We start from the raw sequence: 17,009 nt of genomic DNA, 5'->3' as shown, positions 1-17,009 counted from the left end.
CGTTTCATAAAGGGGCGTGTCACTTTGCAACCTGCGGCGCGTCCACGTTTTATTGAATAGACAATATTTTGAAAAAAGTTACAGCCAAAAAACATTTCGACGCATTCTTTTTGGCCAGTACTGTACGGTATGGAATTGAAAACTGAGAAAAACAAAAAGTTTTAATTGTGTTTGAAACAGAAAATCTTCGGAAATTAAAAATTCCTTCTCTCATTTATGAACGTTAATGCTAATCTCAAAAACTACTGCTTCAAGAAACAACAAAGGTTTGCGGGTTAACAATTGCAATGTTTGTTGAAACATATTCTAAGCGACTCTTAGTTTTGGGATTAAAAAAATCGAAATTTTGCGTTTGTTTCTAGAAGGTCCTGTAAGTACTTTTGAATCACCAAAAGAACTGAAAAGTCAAGGTCATTTCAAGAGAATCGGTGCCCTCAAATTTCGGATTTTCTGCCATTTTTCAGAAGTCTGGAGATCGGCTGTCAAGTTTCCAAACACTTTGAAAATTTTGGAGGGTGTAAAACAAACTTACAAGGGAGGTGTTTTTAGAAAGGCTTTCAGAATTTGCTGAAATTTTGTACCAAGGTACTTTCGAACATGCTGAAAAAGGTTTCAGCAATATCTCGGTCATAATCCTAATAGGAACCAAAATATGGGCTGCATTTTCAAAAAAAATTTCAAAAATTCGCAAAAATTAGTGTGGGGGGCCCCATGGGGATTTTTTCCGAAAAAAAGCGAAAATTTTTTTCTTGAAACTGTTTAAAACCGACTTCAGATGATAGAAATGTGTTCAAAAATGAGTTTCGCATTTAAAAAAATCATGGAAAAAGGCTTTTAAAGCTCGGAAAATGCTCATTTTTGATCAAAATTTAGTACTGAAAACACTTTGAGAGCCCATATTTTGGTTCCTATTATGATTATGACCGAGATATTGCTGAAACCTTTTTCAGCATATTCGAAAGTACCTTGGTACAAAAATTCAGCAAATTCTGAAAGCCTTTCTAAAAACACCTCCCTTGTAAGTTTGTTTTACACCCTCCAAAACTTTCAAAGTGTTTGGAAACTTGACAGCCGATCTCCAGACTTCTGAAAAATGATCAAAATGGCAGAAAATCCGAAAGTTGAGAGCTCCGATTCTCTTGAAATGACCTTGACTTTTCAGTTCTTTTGGTGATTCAAAAATACTTACAAGACCTTCTAGAAACAAACGCAAAATTTCGATTGTTTTAATCCCAAAACTAAGAGTCGCTTAGAATATGTTTCAACAAACATTGCATTTGTTAACCCACAAACCTTTGTTGTTTCTTGAAGCAGTAGTTTTTGAGATTAGCATTAACGTTCATAAATGAGAGAAGGAATTTTTAATTTCCGAAAAATTTTCTGTTTCAATCACAATTAAAACGTTTTGTTTTTCTCAGTTTTCAATTCCATACCGTACAGTTACTGGCCAAAAAGAATGCGTCGAAATGTTTTTTGGCTGTAACTTTTTTTCAAAATAGAGCTAAAGCATCAAACTTTTTTGTAAGATGTAGAAAATAACTCGCGAAAACATTATGTAATAACATTTTCACACAAAAAAGGAAAACATTTTTCGGTGATAAAATTCACTTTTTGGAAAATTTCGAATTTTTGGATGCTTTTTTCAAAAATCTGAAAAAAATAGAAAACGATCATGACTGTGAAATTTGAATTTCAATCACGATTGAAGAGTGTGTGGCCAACTTTTGAACATGTAATACCTCATTGAGATACACTTCTGTTCCTGGTACGGGTGTTCAAAGCGTCAACTAGAGATTTCAGGCTTATTGGCTTTTTCTACTGTTCTCGGCTGTTGCCCACAACTTTTAGAAATTTAAGCGGCTTCTGGGCTGTGGCAGGGCGGATGTCGCTTTAGTTTTCTGTAGAAGCCGCCCAGCGACCGCTCTAAAGACGCCAAGCCTACGCTCAAAATTCGTGTAGCTCACACGAAATCTGACCATAGGCTCTAAAAAATCTGAAATTTCTCTCCAAATCAATTTTATAAACTAGATTTATTTTTAAAAACCAATAGCTAACAGAAGAAAGAAAAACAATAAACAGAATAACAAAAAAAAGATTGTCTCTTAGCTTGTCTTAGATTGTCTCTTAGCGTTGAATAATGATGTGGGTAGGGTAGGCAGTAGTTGTCACTTGAATGCTCTGAAAAAAATACGAAGATAATTGTATTGATTATATTGTCGCTTACCAATAAGATCTGTCAGATGAAAGCCGGGACATCATCACACAAGACACGCTGGTGAGAAGTTGGCCCAGAAAACCAACTTCATGTTCTTGTTCAACGCATATCGACCATTTATCTGCTTTTCGAACACCACCGATCTCTCAGATGGCATGTACTGAAGCTCATAATAAATTGAACGGATGAGTCCACGACGAGCGAGAACGTTCGGGTCCATGTGGACGATGTACTTGCCGTTGGCGCCGTTTAGGATGTCCGGTTTGCAAACGTATTGGATTGATGAGCCGAAGGAGATTCCATCTCGTTTGAATCGTTGATCAGAACGAAGCTGGAATTTAAAGTTTAGGTTCTGAAGGATCTAGGGGATTGAAGATCCAAGAGGGATCTAGGGATCCTCAGGATTCTTGAACCAAAAGTTCCTCCCCACTTACCACGCGATCAGATTGCTCTGATTGACACCGTAGTGAAGAGTCATATCGTAGTATTCTCGGTTACAAAACTAGGAAATCTCTCGGCACAGCGGGGAGCATTGTCGTTCCGGGCGTGAGCTGTTTCATCTTTGATGATACTCATCAGATGTATTACGATCTACAAGTTTCACAATTTTTCGAATCACATTTCTATGTTTTTACCTTTTTGTAAACTTTGGATTCCAGTATCAATTTTTGCTGCCCGAATACGTGTTGAAATGTCGTTTCTTCTGAAAATCATCATAAATACGTTCGCACATTAAATATGTATTTTACGAAGCTGTCTCTTCGACATGGAATTCGACATTCTGACAAATCCATTCATCTTCTTTTTTTCAGATGTCCTCACTTTAATTTCGAATGTCTGACTTCAAAACCAATTTCTGAACGTCCTATATTCGAAACCAAGTTTTTGATACTATTACCTAAAAGGTTTTTCATTTTTAGAACAGAAACGACAGAGAAAATAAGATAACTTACGCTAAAATAGGAAAAAAACGGATAAAGTTTGATTTCGAAAAGAAATTCTGATGCACGCAACGCGAGGCACGCGTCGCCTTTAAAATTCGCCCAAATATCGCCCAAGATTCGCCAAGGTGATGGTGGTCGGCGCAGCTGCCACAGATCTAGGAGCTTCCGGTTAAAAGCCGCCCAAATAACGCTCTAAAGCCGCATCTACCCCTGCTTTCGCCCTAAAGTTGCAGGCCACAACCGAGTTGCTGCACAATTTCAAGTGATAAATTTTTACTACTCTTTATGTTTTTATCATTTTTCAAGTGTTATGAACAACGTTCTAATTAGGAAGGGACATGAAAAATATATTGTTCTTAAAAATTTCCTCTCGAGAAGCTGAACTTATGGGTCCATGTTCGGAAGTGCCGCGTCGCTACCAGCTGGGCTACGGTGGCGGAAGCTACCGTAGCTCTATATACATATGAAGATAGCCGATCACTGTGCACCGTCACGTCAAAATGCACACTCTCACCTTGAAAAACCCGGAAAACTTATCTCCCCTACTTTGAGCAAAAAAAATCGGAAAATTGAAAATCACTGTTTCAAAGCCAATACTTTATTTTACAGTCTACAGTAAAACTATTCGTATTACAGGCTGAAAGAAATCTACTTTCCCATGTTTTCTTTTTCAATTTCTTGAATTTCCACTGAAATTTTTCAAAAAAGCCCCCTAATTTTCAGCGAAAAAATGTCCACAACGTCTTCCTCCTCGGAAGATGAAAATTTCATCAGAGTCGAGGAGAAAGTTTTAGAAGTGATGAAAAAAGGTTCAAAATTCAAAACATTGGATGATTTGGTGGAACTTCGGTGGTACTGTCTTTTGGTCCTTTTTATGGCTGAAGCCACTGCGTTTACTGCATTGGCAAGTGTCACAATGATGGTTTTTGCAGGTTAGTGTTAGAGAGAGAGAAAGAGAGAGAGAGAGAGAGAGAGAGAGAGAGATCAAAAAATCAGAATCTTTCCAAAATATTACATTCAGTATTGGAAATGACAAATATTTTGTACTTATTTAGTTTTTTTCCCATGTTCCATATTTTTCCCAATTACGAACGCTTTCTCTAGCAGCAACTTTTCAAACTGTTTCCATTGAAACAGTAAAAAATTATAAAATTTTAACTTTGCCAGTAGAAAATAGTCAACTTTGAAGCCTCACAAAAGTAGTCCGAAATTTTTTGATTTGTCTGAAAATTTGCAGAGTATACTCAACAAAAGTAGATATTCATTTTTGTTGTAGACAATTTTTTGTAAAAATTCGGCAAAGCGAGATAAGCGGTTTAAAACGGGCAATGTCGTACTTTCTCTATAAGAAGCACGCCCCATACGTGCCTTTTGAGCTTAAATATCTCGGTTCTTATAAGAGATACCAAAAATTTGATTTTTTTAAAACTGATAAAATGTTGCTGATATTATTATTATTATGATAAATGCTTAATCAGCTGACTATTTTTTCATACCTGTTATAGGATCCGAGATAATTGAGCTCAAAGCGCACGAATAGGTGGGTCTTCTATGTATTAGAGAAAGTACGGTAGCTTTTGTTTTAGTGCTAATTTGGTCACTTTTTTGGTTATAAACGGTATATCTCATCAGAATATAATTTTACAGGAGCCAACCCTACCGTAGTCGGATGTGACAATACGATTGTCAATGGTTGTCATGAGCTCAGTGCGCTTAAAAATCTTTCCGGTTGTACGCCAGTTTTGGAGTATCAGTTTGAGTCCGTGCAAGTTGAGGTAAAAAATTTGACAATTTAAAGCAGAAAAATGAGTTTTCAGTTTAATTACATCTGCGAGGACGCTAAAAAGGTGAAAAATACAATTACGATTCAAACATTCGGAGTGCTGGTTGGAGCTGCGATTTTCGGACAGGTTTCCGATAATTTCGGGAGGAGAAAGGTAATAAGTAGAATATTTGCACGTCAATATTCATAATTAACATCCTTGAGTTGTTTCGTGGTTAAAGATTATGCACTAAAACAGTAAATATATGTTCACCTTGAAATCTGTGAAAGAAAAGGCTCCTAACTTTGAGTTAATTTATCTCGGCTCCTGTCAAAGATGTGAAAACGGGGCTCAGTGATAAATTGTTGATCATGTTATCACAAACATTTCATCAGTTGACGAATTTGTGATATCTCTTATCGGAACCGAGATAAGTGGGTTCAACCTTGACAGTCTTTTATTCCAATTTTAAGGTAAATTATTGAAATTTATCAGTTGAAACTATTAGTAACAGTACTGGTGCCCTTTTATCACAGTTCTTACGGTATATCACTTTTAAATTTCAGGCCCTCATAATCTCATGCATCGGAAATGCTATATTCAATCATATTTCCTCGTATTCTCCTGATTTGTTTTATTTTGCTCTCTGGAGAACGGTTGCAGGAGTTTTTGCTGGAGGAATTACAGTGTGAGTTGCCCTTTGAGCTCAATTATCTCGGTTTCTATAAGAAATATCAAGACGTTGTCAACTGATTAAATATTTCTGACTTTGTGATAAACATTTTATAAGTTGACCAGCAAGCTGGTGCGCCTTCGGCGCGATATAATTTTCACGTAAATCTATATTTATTTTTCAAGTTTTTCAAAAGTTGACAGACTGACACCGGGACGGACAGACGCCTCTAGCGTTTTATTAATAAGGAATATTTCTTTCTGATATCTTTGAGAAGAGCCGAGATAAATTGGCTCCAAGTTGATGACCATTTTTTCAGTGTCCAAATGGTTTACATGGTCGAGAACATTCCGAGAAACCATCGAATGTGGATTCAGAATTCCATCACATGGTCGCCTAATCTTATTCTCTACCCGTACATTGCATACTTGTCACATGATTGGAGGACCCTTTCTGTTGTGATCGCAGCTGCTTCTGTGCTCTCATTTTTCTCATTAATGTGAGTTTTAAAAATTTGTTAACAAAATTAGATATGAATGAACTCGACGAGTACTACAAAATGATACTATTTGGATTACTGTATCTTGTCTGTGAACAAAGTTACAAGCCATACAAAAAACCCAAAATCGCGTAGCTCAGACGGTTTTTGACTTGTAAGTTTGTTCAAAGACAAGATACAGTAACCCTACTAGTATCATTTGTAGTACTCGATGAGTTCTATTTTTTTCAGCTGGTCCAAAAACATTGATCCTAGAAGCTATAGCGGGGCCTGTTTTTCAAGTAGGAAATAATGCAAGTGCATAATTGGTTCTGTAAAAAAAACTCGCAGTTTTCAAGCAAACTGAAACAGCAAATTTCATATTTCATTTTCTCATTTTCTCCTTTTTAGGCTTCTCGAAGAATCCCCCCGCTGGTTGGTACAAAAAGGAAAAATCGAAGAAGCCAGGCGACTTCTCATCAAAATTCGGAAAACCGATCGTTTATACTCAGAAGACTTCGAGAAGGATCTAGATGAAGTGCTGAAAATCGAAACTGAAAAACAAGCGATAAGCTCGAAAAAGGCCAAGAAATACACATTTATTCATTTGTTCTGTACCTGGAAAATGATCTCTCAAACGCTCACTTTTATCATTGGAATGTAAGTTTTCGGTTTGAACAATAGATCCAATAATATCGAAAATCCACTATCAACACTTTAGTTACGTAGAAACAGTGAAAAACTTTAAAAAAAAGAAAAACAATTCTGGAGGTATGGGGAATTGAACCCCAGCCCTCTCCCATGCTAAGGGAGCGCTCTACCACTGAGCTATACCCCCGCACGGTGTAGTCGACATTGGAGGGCGTAGACAAGAAAGAGCGTCGAGGGAAGAGAAAAGGCGGAAGATCGGACATGAAGCGACTACCATAGGCAGATAGAACAAAAATGAAGTTTCAGTTTAACTTCAATTTTTTTTTGGAAACCGTAATTTTTCAAATTTTTTATTATTCATGGTTTATTGGAAATTCTTTTGAATTCACGGGTAAAAACTCGAAAGTATCTACAAATTAGGATCTCATTAGACTATATCAGTTTCTTTAATATTTTGAAACAGCAATTTTTAAAATTCCGAATCCCCTGATTTTTTCAGTATCTGCACAACGTTCATTACCTACGCATTGATGTACAATATGGAAAAGTTGACAGGATCACTATACTGGAACGGGGCGATTATCGGGGTGAATGGTTTTTCTTTCTATCAACTTTGAAGCCCTACGAAAGTATTCTAGAAAGTTCAGGTTCAGTTAAAAACTTCAGTGTATATTTAACAAAAATAGAGCTTCATTTTTGTAGTTGACAACTTTTCTGAAAAATTTGGTCCCGAAGAGATATGACCCGTGGAAGTGGCCAGACTCTCAAGGCCCCGCGCGGCCCCAAAAGATAGGGGCGCTTCCACGTGGCATATCTCTTCAAGACCAAAATTTACAAAAGAGTTGTTAACTACAAAATTTAAGCTCTATTTTTGTTTAGAACACTCTGAAATTTCCAGACAAATCGAAAAATACTAGATTACTTTTGTAGGACTTCAAAATCTGAACGCTTGCAAAACACTAGTCAAATCGAACGCTAGATTTTTGAATGTTTCCATTGAAACTGTAACTATTTTCAGGCCGCTCGCTGGGTCGTCAATATCCTTGTAAGTGTGGCTGACTACAAACTACACTGGTTCGGTCGTAAACTCGTCAATATTCTGTCAATGCTCTTCACATTGCTCAGTTTGGCAGTGGTGGCTGTATTCATATTCTATACAGGAAAAGGTGGACAAGTGATGAGTGTGGGGACTACGGTAGCAATTGCGATGTGTTCTCAATTGTTTATTGCCAAGTATATGATGGTCAATGAGTTGTATCCGACGGCCGTGAGAAATGTCGCTGTTTCGGCGGTTTCTATGATGAGCAGAATTGGATCCATGTTCTCACCGCAATTGTTTTATTTGGTGAGTTTTCTTACAGTAACCGGAAAAATCCTATTCTGGTCTTTTTCGGTGAAAATGTAGTCTTGAAAACATTGTCCAGAATATTCCAATTTATCTGAAAATTTCACAGTATTCTATACAAAATTAGAGCTATGATTTTGTGATAGCTTTTTTGTACAGATCCAACTTTATTGGCTTCATGCGACATATCTCATTTGTGTCAACTTGTTCAAAAAAGTTGTCTATTACAAAAATGAAGCTTTATTTTTGTTTTGTATACTCTGAAGTTTTCAGACAAATAAAAAAAAATCCAGAGAACTTTTTTAGAATTTTAAAGTTGATACCTATTCTCAACCAAAAATTTTACTGTTTCAAAATTAGAATTTTAGTCAATACCGATTTTTTCAATTTTGCTTCTTGTGCAGTACTTCTCAAGGGTATTCGAATTTCTGAACATTTGCACGTTAGATTTTCAGGCTAACATACTCTAAATTTCCATTTTTCAACATTCTGTAGCAGTCCGTAACGTAATACATGCTTTAAAAAAATCTTAAAATAGTTGAAGATGCAGCATAAAAAATTCGAATATCGTAATCTTTTACATTGGCTTTCAAACAATTTTTCGTAATAATCGTCGTCAATTTTTCTCGATTTTTCACGAAAAAATTACAAAAATAATTCAATTTGAGTTTTCTAGGTCATCAACTTTCATGGACTAGAAATTATCTGATGTTCACCTTGTGGGTTTTCTAGGCCGTTTTGAAATAGAGGCCTAACTTTGAGTTTTCTAGGCCATCATTGTGAATTGGCTGGAAAACACATCAAACCATTACCAGGCTATTTAACATGATGGCCTAGAAAACTCATATTGCAAAAGTTAGGCCACCATGTTAAAATGGCCTAGAAAATTTTTTTTCGAAATTAACCGCTTTTGAAAAATTGCTGTCCCAAAATGAAAGCAAACTCATAGTCCGAAATACTTCTTAAAACATTTTATGAAACGGTAAGTATTCAAATTTCAGTTGGGTAACAGCAGTCTGAAAAGTAAGAAATTCCAAAAACTTGCCGTTTCAATATTTCAAAAATAGAATTGAAAACTTTTCAAACATAATATAATCTTTACTGTTAGAAACAAATTTAGTTTACATATACAGTAGGTTTTTCTAGGGCATTTTTTTTTCAAAATTAATTTTCCCGTTCTTTTTGGACCGAATGCCCAGAAAAACCCCAAAAACTTTAAAAAATCTCTATTGGGGGAATAATAATCTAGCAGACACAGAATCTGCAAAACTCGTTCAAAAACTTTATGAAACAGTAAATTTTCAAAATTTTCGATTTTTTTTCCGTTTCAGTATTTCGAGAATAAAGTAGAAAATTTCGTGTAAATAATTTCTTGATCTACTTATTTTTCTAAAAAGTTTTTGTGAAATAATTTCAGAGCGACATTGCCGAATGGATCCCCTATGCAGTTCTTGTCGGAATGCAACTATTAGATTTGGTCATTTTCTGTATTTTCATTCCAGAAACCAAAGGAGTCCATTTGGAAAATCATTTACCTCCAAAGCACAAACGAATCTTTGGCAGACGGGCTTAGCTTTAATTTTTAACTTCCTTTTTGAATGAATTTCTTCATTTAAATCACTTCCTTATCATGTTCTTATCATATTTTTTTTCTTATTCTCTTCCTCTCCCTCTGTTATCATCTAAATACATGATATCTTTTCTATGAAAATCCTGATTTATTGATTATAAAGATAAATGATGACCGAAAATCCTCAAATAAAGACGAAATTCAAAAGTTTGGATGACCTAATTGAGCTAAGATGGTACTGTATTCTAATATTGATTATGGCTGAGACTACTGCATTTATTTCAATGGCAAATGTTACATTGATGGTCTTTGCGGGTTTGTTTAAACAATTTTTTTTGCTGTTCCAAATTTTTCAAAAAAATTTTAAGTTTTTTTAAAATGTGTTACCTCTTGGTCTGTCATTAAATTTTTTTTTTGCTTTGAGTAGTACACAAACTTTTCTTCTTTTAAATTTCTAAAATGAAAAAGTGATTTTTAAAGAATTAAGGCCTTAAAATTCGGATTACCGTATTCCATCTAAAGAAACCCACCCAAACCGTCAACTTTGAGCTCCATTTCCGTGGAAGATATCAAAAATTCGTCAACTGATAAATTTTTCATCATAATTTCATCAATGTTTTATCAGTTCACAATTTTCTGGTATCTTTCACAGGAACCGAGATAATTGAGCTAAAGGTTGAAGGTTTGGATTGGCGACTACATATGGGAATACGGTAAGCCGAAATGAAGTATTCCAAGCTTAATCTTATGGGCCTACTTCCCCAATCGTTTAGTGGGCTTAAGTTTAGGGATCAAACATTCCTGTTTCAGAATTTTTCTAAAATTCTAGTATTCAAAATCTATAATTTGCTGACAAGTTATTTCTGTTTCTGATAAAACTTGAAAATAAATAGCCATTCATTTTGTTTCAATGATGAAACGAAAACCGGAATTTTCAAAATCCAATTTTTTTAAAACTCCAATTTTCAGGTGCCACTCCTACAGTAATCGGATGTGACAATACCACAATCAGCGATTGTCATGAATTCGAAAGTTTTAAAAATGCATCAAAATGTTCGAATCCAGTTTTGGAGTATCAATTTGAGTCTGTGCAAGTTGAGGTGAGCTTTTCTGTGTTCAACAAAATCCAAAAATTCATACTTGTAACGGGCCGGGCCGGGCTTTTTTCCAGATTTCGGAGGCCCGGCCCGGCGGGCCTGTCATTTCACAAGTTTTTAAAATTTCAAAAACACATAAGGGGGAACCCTTATGTGATTTTTTTATCAAAAAATTGTTTTCGAGTTTTTTCGATCTTTTTTGATCAAACAGACAAACAATCCAAAAAAACCAAAAAAAAAGAGAGGATTGTATTGAGATCTCAAAATTTGGCTCAAAATGACAAAATTTTTGATACCGGGCCCGGGCCTTGAAGTTTTCCTCAGGCCCGAGCTTTGGCGGACCGGCCCCGAATTTTACAAGTATGCAAACATTCGAAAATTCAAAAAAAAACCAATTCTCGTTCATTTCTGGAAATTTCTGAAAGGTTCTGGAGTCTGTTTTTTTGAATTTCCGCCGAAACTGAAAATTCTCTGTTCCAACAATTTTCTAAAGATGGTCTTGATTTTTATTTCACTGATCGTCATTCAAGATTTCCATTTTTTAGCCGAATTAAGTACCGCGCACCCTCGCATTTGGTGTATATGGATGGGGGTACGGTAGAAATTGAAATGTGTAAACACTGATCACTGTACACTCTCCCGAAAACATTCGTACCGTATATCTTTAATAAAAGGGCCCCAACATTGTCAAGTTTGAGCTCAATTATCTCGGCTCCTGTAAGAAATGTCACACATGTTTCAACTGATAAAATGTTACTAATATTGTGATAAACATTTAATCAGTTGACTGCTTTTTGATATCTTTTATTGAAACATAGATAAATTGGCTCAAAGTCAAAAAACGAACCAGAAAATAACTAGAATAAATAGCGTCGAAGGCGCACCAGCTGGTTTCTGATAATTATTTTCAGTTCAATTACATCTGTGATAAAGCTAAAATGGTGAAGAATACAATAACTGTTCAAACGTTTGGAATCGTCGTTGGAGCTGCAATTTTCGGTCAAATTTCAGATAGTTTTGGAAGACGAAAAGTGAGTGAAAAAAAATCGATTGAGCAAAACCCATCATTAGTCAAGAGCAACGTTTGAAAACGCCAAGGATCGAAAAATCAATTTTTTCTGAAACAGTAATTTTTAAATATTTCAGACTCTAATAATCTCAAGTATGGGAAGTGCCCTATTTAATCTCATTGCTTCCTACTCCTCCAATCTTTTTTATTTCGCTCTATGGAGATTTTTTTCTGGAATCTTCGCCGGTGGAGTTAGTGTGTGAGTTCTAGAGACGCAGATACTCAGAATTTCACAATGTCAAGAATTTTCGAATTTCAGCGTTCAAATGGTTTATCTAATTGAGAATGTGCCGAGATATCATCGAATGTGGATTCAGGTACATTTGAAGCCCATAAGAGTCATTTTTGACACATTTTCACTTATAATTGCCCTCTAATTTCCTCCTATTGTTATTATTACAGTAATCTCGGCTCCGCGTCACCTCGAAACCGGTCATTTCGAAACCGGTCGTTTCGAAACCAGTCACTTCGAAACTGCGAAATTTGTACGCTGCAATTTTTTCTTCAATTTTAAGCCTGAAAATATCCAATTTTTAATTCCATTTTCACATAACCGTGTCTTTTTCGGTTTCGAGATGACCGGTTTCGAAATGACCGGTTTCGAAATGACTGGTTTCGAAGTGTCACGTAGTTTCGAAATGACCGGTTTCGAAGTGACGCGGAGCCGTAGTCTCGTCTAGAATCGTTCCTGACCATTTTAGACTCAAGTTTAAATAAGAATCACCCCTAATTGCCCCTCAATCGTCTCTATGTGTCATTACTACAGTAATCACGTCTAGAGTCATTTTTGATTCAGTTTTTATCTACATATAATTACCCCTAATTGCCCCCCCCCCCCAATTCTCCTTATGCGTCATAACTACAGTAATCTCTGTCATTCTGTTTCAGAACACATTTACCTGGTCGCCAAACTATATCATTTTTGCCTATTTCGCATGGTTGGCGCAGGATTGGCGTACACTTTTGATAGTGGTCTCGGCCGCATCGGCGTTATCAGTATTGGTATTACTGTAAGTTGTATTTTTCTCCATTCTCAAGGAGGTTGGAGCCTGCGGCCGTTTCAATTTATTTTTGTATTTTAACGAAGAAGCAACCTAAATTGATAACTATTTATTCATGAAATTAAAAAAATCTGAAAAACAGCCCGAATTCGATTTTCAGACTTCTCGAAGAATCACCTCGTTGGTTGGTGCAAAAAGGGAAAATCGAAGAAGCCAGGAGACTTTTCATTAAAATTCGAAAAATCGATCGTTTATATTCGGAAGACTTTGAGAAGGATCTAGATGAGGTGTTGAGAATTGAAGCGGAAAAAGAGGAAGACGCGAAAATGACAAAAAATACACATTTATTCATTTGTGCTGCACATGGAAAATGTTGGGACAAACAGCCACTTTTCTGGTGGGATTGTGAGTTTTTGTTGGAAAATTATCATTGGAACAAAGTCTAGGAACTTGAAAGATTCGTCTGAGGACATATATATATCATGTAATGATTTCTTTAAATCATTGAACTGTGTATTTTTTAGTTGAAACAGCGTAATTTTTCTTTATTAATAATACAATTTATCAATAAAAAAGCCAAAAAGGATTCTGGAAATATGGGGTTTTTGATATCTAGCTAGAACAAATAATAAAAACACTATCAACAATTTGATAACAAAGTTGAAACAGAAAAAAAAACTTCAAAAAAGATTGAAAAAGAATCTGGAGGTATGGGGAATTGAACCCCAGCCCTCTCCCATGCTAAGGGAGCGCTCTACCACTGAGCTATACCCCTGCACGACGAATAGGGCGCAGGAGGGCTTAGACAAGAGGAAGGGAAAGGAGAGATATACGTGTAATGGCCTTCGTATCATCGTGAGAAATGAATTTCGAGTTGCTTAAAATAAAATCTGAAACTGTAAAAAATTCAATATACTTTTCAATTAATCTTTTTCAAGTTGTAAGCTACCTAATTCTAATATCCCAATTTTTGAGTTTTAAAAAAGGAAAATTTCAGCATCTGCTCGTCAATGACCATGTACGCTCTTCTGTTCAACATGGAAAAGCTTTCAGGATCCATCTACTGGAATGGGGCTATTATTGGGGTAATATTGCGAACAAATTAATTATTCCAATCAATCTGCATTTTTGAAACAGGAAAATTTCAAAAAATCTTTTTTTTTTATTTTTCAGAATGGATTTTATATAAAAACTGGTATCGTATGAAGAAGTACCTAAAAATATAAAATCGTAAAAAAAATGAAATTTATGAAACAGAAAACTTTTTTAAAAATTAAGAATTCTTTAGGCCACCCGTTGGATCATCAACATTACCGTGAGTCTGGCAGACTACAAACTACAATGGTTTGGACGCAAAATGAGTGTCACGCTATCTACAGTAATCACACTGATTTGTCTATCTGGAATTATAGTTTTCATGAAGACTGGAAATGTTCTATCCATTGGAACAAACCTAATAATCTCCATGTGCGCTCAATTATTCCTGTCCAAGTATCTAATTGTGAACGAGTTATATCCAACGGCTGTAAGGAATCTAGCAATGTCAGCAGTTTCTACAATGTGCAGAGTTGGAGCAATGTTCTCACCGCAGCTTTTTTATTTGGTCAGTTTTGAGAAACATTTTGAAAATTGCATACTTGTACAATTCCGGGCCGGGCCTGAGGAAAATTTCAAGGCGCGGGCCCGGCCCGAAAGGCCCAGTATCAAAAATCCTGTATTTTTTGAGCCAACTTTTGAGCTCTCAATATAATTTTCTCCTTTTTTTTGTTTTTTTAGATTGTTTGTCTGTTTAATCGAAAAAGATCGAAAAAACTCGAAAAAAATTTTTTGATAAAAAAAATCACATAAGTTTTAATGGGCCGGCCAGGCCCGTTACAAGTATGAAAAATTGCTATTTCGGAGCTTCGGAACAACTATAATTTTTGTAACTCGGAATTAATACCCAACATTCAAAATTTCCCATCTTCTACTGAAGCTTTTATTTTGAAACAGTAATTTATTTTCTCCAATTTTTCAGAGCGATATTGCTGAATGGATTCCTTATGCAGTTCTCATTGGATTCCAATTTGTGGATCTTCTCATTTTCAGTTTATTCATTCCAGAAACCAAAGGAGTCCATTTGGAAAATCATTTACCTTCGAAACATGGGAGAATTTTCGGGAAATCTGATTAAACATTTTTAATATTATTTTGCGGTTTTTAGTGTCCTAATCTACCACATCTTTTTAGCAATTTAATGATCACTTATCTGACAATGAAGCTTTTGAACACTGTATAACAAAAATTAGTGTTTCAGATTTTCTTAAAATCGTAGGTTATATTTTACAGCTTCATTAAACAATACTTGTATAAATGCAATTCCTCAGCCCTGTATTCCTGGTGTACTTCATTATTTGCACAAGAAAAATTGATTTCTACCACATCTCATGAAGCACATTTTCCGAAAAAATTCACTCTGATTACTTTGACCTAACAGTGGAACTTTTGAATACTGTAATGTAAAAATTAATGTTTCAGATGCTTTTTGGAATCTAAGGTCGTTCTTCTCAGTCTGATGTTGAAATCACTGGATCTGTTTCAAACTTTTTTTCTTTTTTCAATAAACTAAACTAGACGATTAGTCTTCAGAATTCACTTCAAAAATCAACGAAACATTATGAATACAAATTCAGCGGAAACACAAATAATTACTGTTTCTAAAAGTTTTCAAAAAAATAGGAAATACGGAGTATCCCCTAATTCTAGTTGTTTCTCATCCTTCTTATCATTCTTATATAAATAAATGAAGTTGCGTCTCTTTCTCGGTTTGTTTGTTTGTCCACACACGTGGAAAAACTGCAATAAATTATAAATTGACGTGACCCTTTGAGTAAGACAGAGGAGCGAAGCGACGAACAATACAAAATATGGGTTAAATCGCGCCAGCCAGCTGTTTGAAGCGCGGGAGGCGCGACAAACAGGCTGGTATACTGTAAACACTCTAAATGAACGTCACCCGATTCGTCAAATTTGAGCCCATGTACCCCATTTTCTGTGATAGATATCAAAAAGTGGTTAACTAATAAAATGTTGCTGATATCATGATAAACATTTTGTTAGTTGACAACTTTTTGATATCTTTCAAAAAAAGTGAGATATGTAGGCTCAAAGTGGACGATCCGGGTGGCGTTATAATAGAGTGTTTACGGTAATTGAAGCTACCGAAATTGTCAGAAACAGGAAAGTAACCGCAAACATATCATATTTTTCTTATTTCAGTTAAAAATTGTCGATTTGTCTGAAAGTTAAGCGATATTAGCGGTTTCAACATGACATAACTCTTAATTCACCGATAAACTTCTTTGGTGATATCATTTTTTTTACTATATTGAAACTTTCAGAAAATTATTTCACCGTTTCAAAATTAAAACATTAATTAGTATTTAGAATAATGAAAAAATACTGAATATATTTAAAAAATAGCGTATACATCGGTACTTCTCATTATCATGAGTATCGGACATTACTTAAAGGTGGGGGGGACATGAAAAAAAAATAATGTTCTCGAAATTCCGTTCAAAGATGCCCGTCGAGGAGTTGAACTTGTGAGGGCGATGATTGAGGGTGCGGCACCGCTACCGACTGAGCCACGCGGGCAAAGAGAAAGCGCACGCCCAATTGCATACATAAAGGCGAGGACGACAGCTGTACGCAGAGTGACATTAAGCGTTGTACACCGTGACGGTAGAATGCATACTCTAGCTACAAAAAAACTACGAAAAATCTCATGTCCCCCGCCCTTTAAATTTCTGAAAACAACATAAATTTTGCACTTGTTTCATGTGGAACTGTATCTATTATTTCATGATCTATTTCTCAACAATTTGCATAAAAATTCATGATAGTTGTATCCATAACACACTTTTTAAAGTTCATGTAGTTTTTGGAAGTTTTGGAACAGTAAATTTTTTTCGTGGAAAAAATTAGCTTAAAATGATATTGCTAGAAGCCTCAAGCTCAAAAATGTTAAAGACTCGTCTTTCAAAAAAGCGTCTACTCTATTTTTTCCTCAATCTTTACAGAAATACATGTGCTTTTGAACGACTTTTTTTCTGTCGGATTTTTGGATTTCTTGCGACGCGCATCGGAGAACAAAGAAAACCGTCTGAAAATTGGCAAACAATTTAATAAGAAAAATAGCCTAACGAGTTTTCTAGGCCTTCC

General features: G+C 35.5%; 3 protein-coding genes and 2 non-coding genes across 5 annotated transcripts; 2 read left to right on the top strand and 3 right to left on the bottom strand.

Annotated features, from left to right (window-relative positions):
• Positions 1–2,124: 2,124 nt before the first annotated feature.
• Positions 2,125–2,995, bottom strand: CBG18489 (the record flags this gene model as incomplete). Its single annotated transcript, XM_002634584.1, has 4 exons — positions 2,125–2,178; positions 2,265–2,546; positions 2,851–2,918; positions 2,965–2,995. The coding sequence occupies 4 exons, from the start codon at positions 2,993–2,995 to the stop codon at positions 2,125–2,127; spliced, it is 435 nt and encodes a 144-aa protein (XP_002634630.1).
• Positions 2,996–3,889: 894 nt separating this feature from the next.
• Positions 3,890–9,642, top strand: Cbr-oat-1 (the record flags this gene model as incomplete). Its single annotated transcript, XM_002634583.1, has 9 exons — positions 3,890–4,091; positions 4,807–4,934; positions 4,977–5,096; positions 5,489–5,610; positions 5,915–6,094; positions 6,485–6,733; positions 7,224–7,311; positions 7,743–8,069; positions 9,487–9,642. 9 exons carry the CDS (start codon positions 3,890–3,892, stop codon positions 9,640–9,642), a joined length of 1,572 nt encoding a protein of 523 aa, XP_002634629.1.
• Positions 6,840–6,911, bottom strand: CBG28523. Its single transcript has one exon. It is a non-coding gene (tRNA).
• Positions 9,643–9,809: 167 nt separating the features above from the next.
• CBG18487 lies at positions 9,810–14,979 on the top strand (the record flags this gene model as incomplete). The annotated part of the gene is made up of 10 exons (XM_045236152.1): positions 9,810–9,954; positions 10,609–10,739; positions 11,648–11,767; positions 11,883–12,004; positions 12,065–12,122; positions 12,694–12,815; positions 12,967–13,203; positions 13,804–13,891; positions 14,095–14,409; positions 14,824–14,979. 10 exons carry the CDS (start codon positions 9,810–9,812, stop codon positions 14,977–14,979), a joined length of 1,494 nt encoding a protein of 497 aa, XP_045096493.1.
• On the bottom strand, positions 13,510–13,581 carry CBG28980. Its single transcript has one exon. It is a non-coding gene (tRNA).
• Positions 14,980–17,009: the final 2,030 nt, after the last annotated feature.

This window comes from Caenorhabditis briggsae, assembly GCF_000004555.2.
Source record: "Caenorhabditis briggsae complete genome, chrIV, whole genome shotgun sequence".
NCBI classification, from domain to species: Eukaryota; Metazoa; Nematoda; class Chromadorea; order Rhabditida; family Rhabditidae; genus Caenorhabditis; species Caenorhabditis briggsae.
Note: the sequence above shows the minus strand (reverse complement) of the source record. Positions and strands in the feature narration are given on the sequence as shown.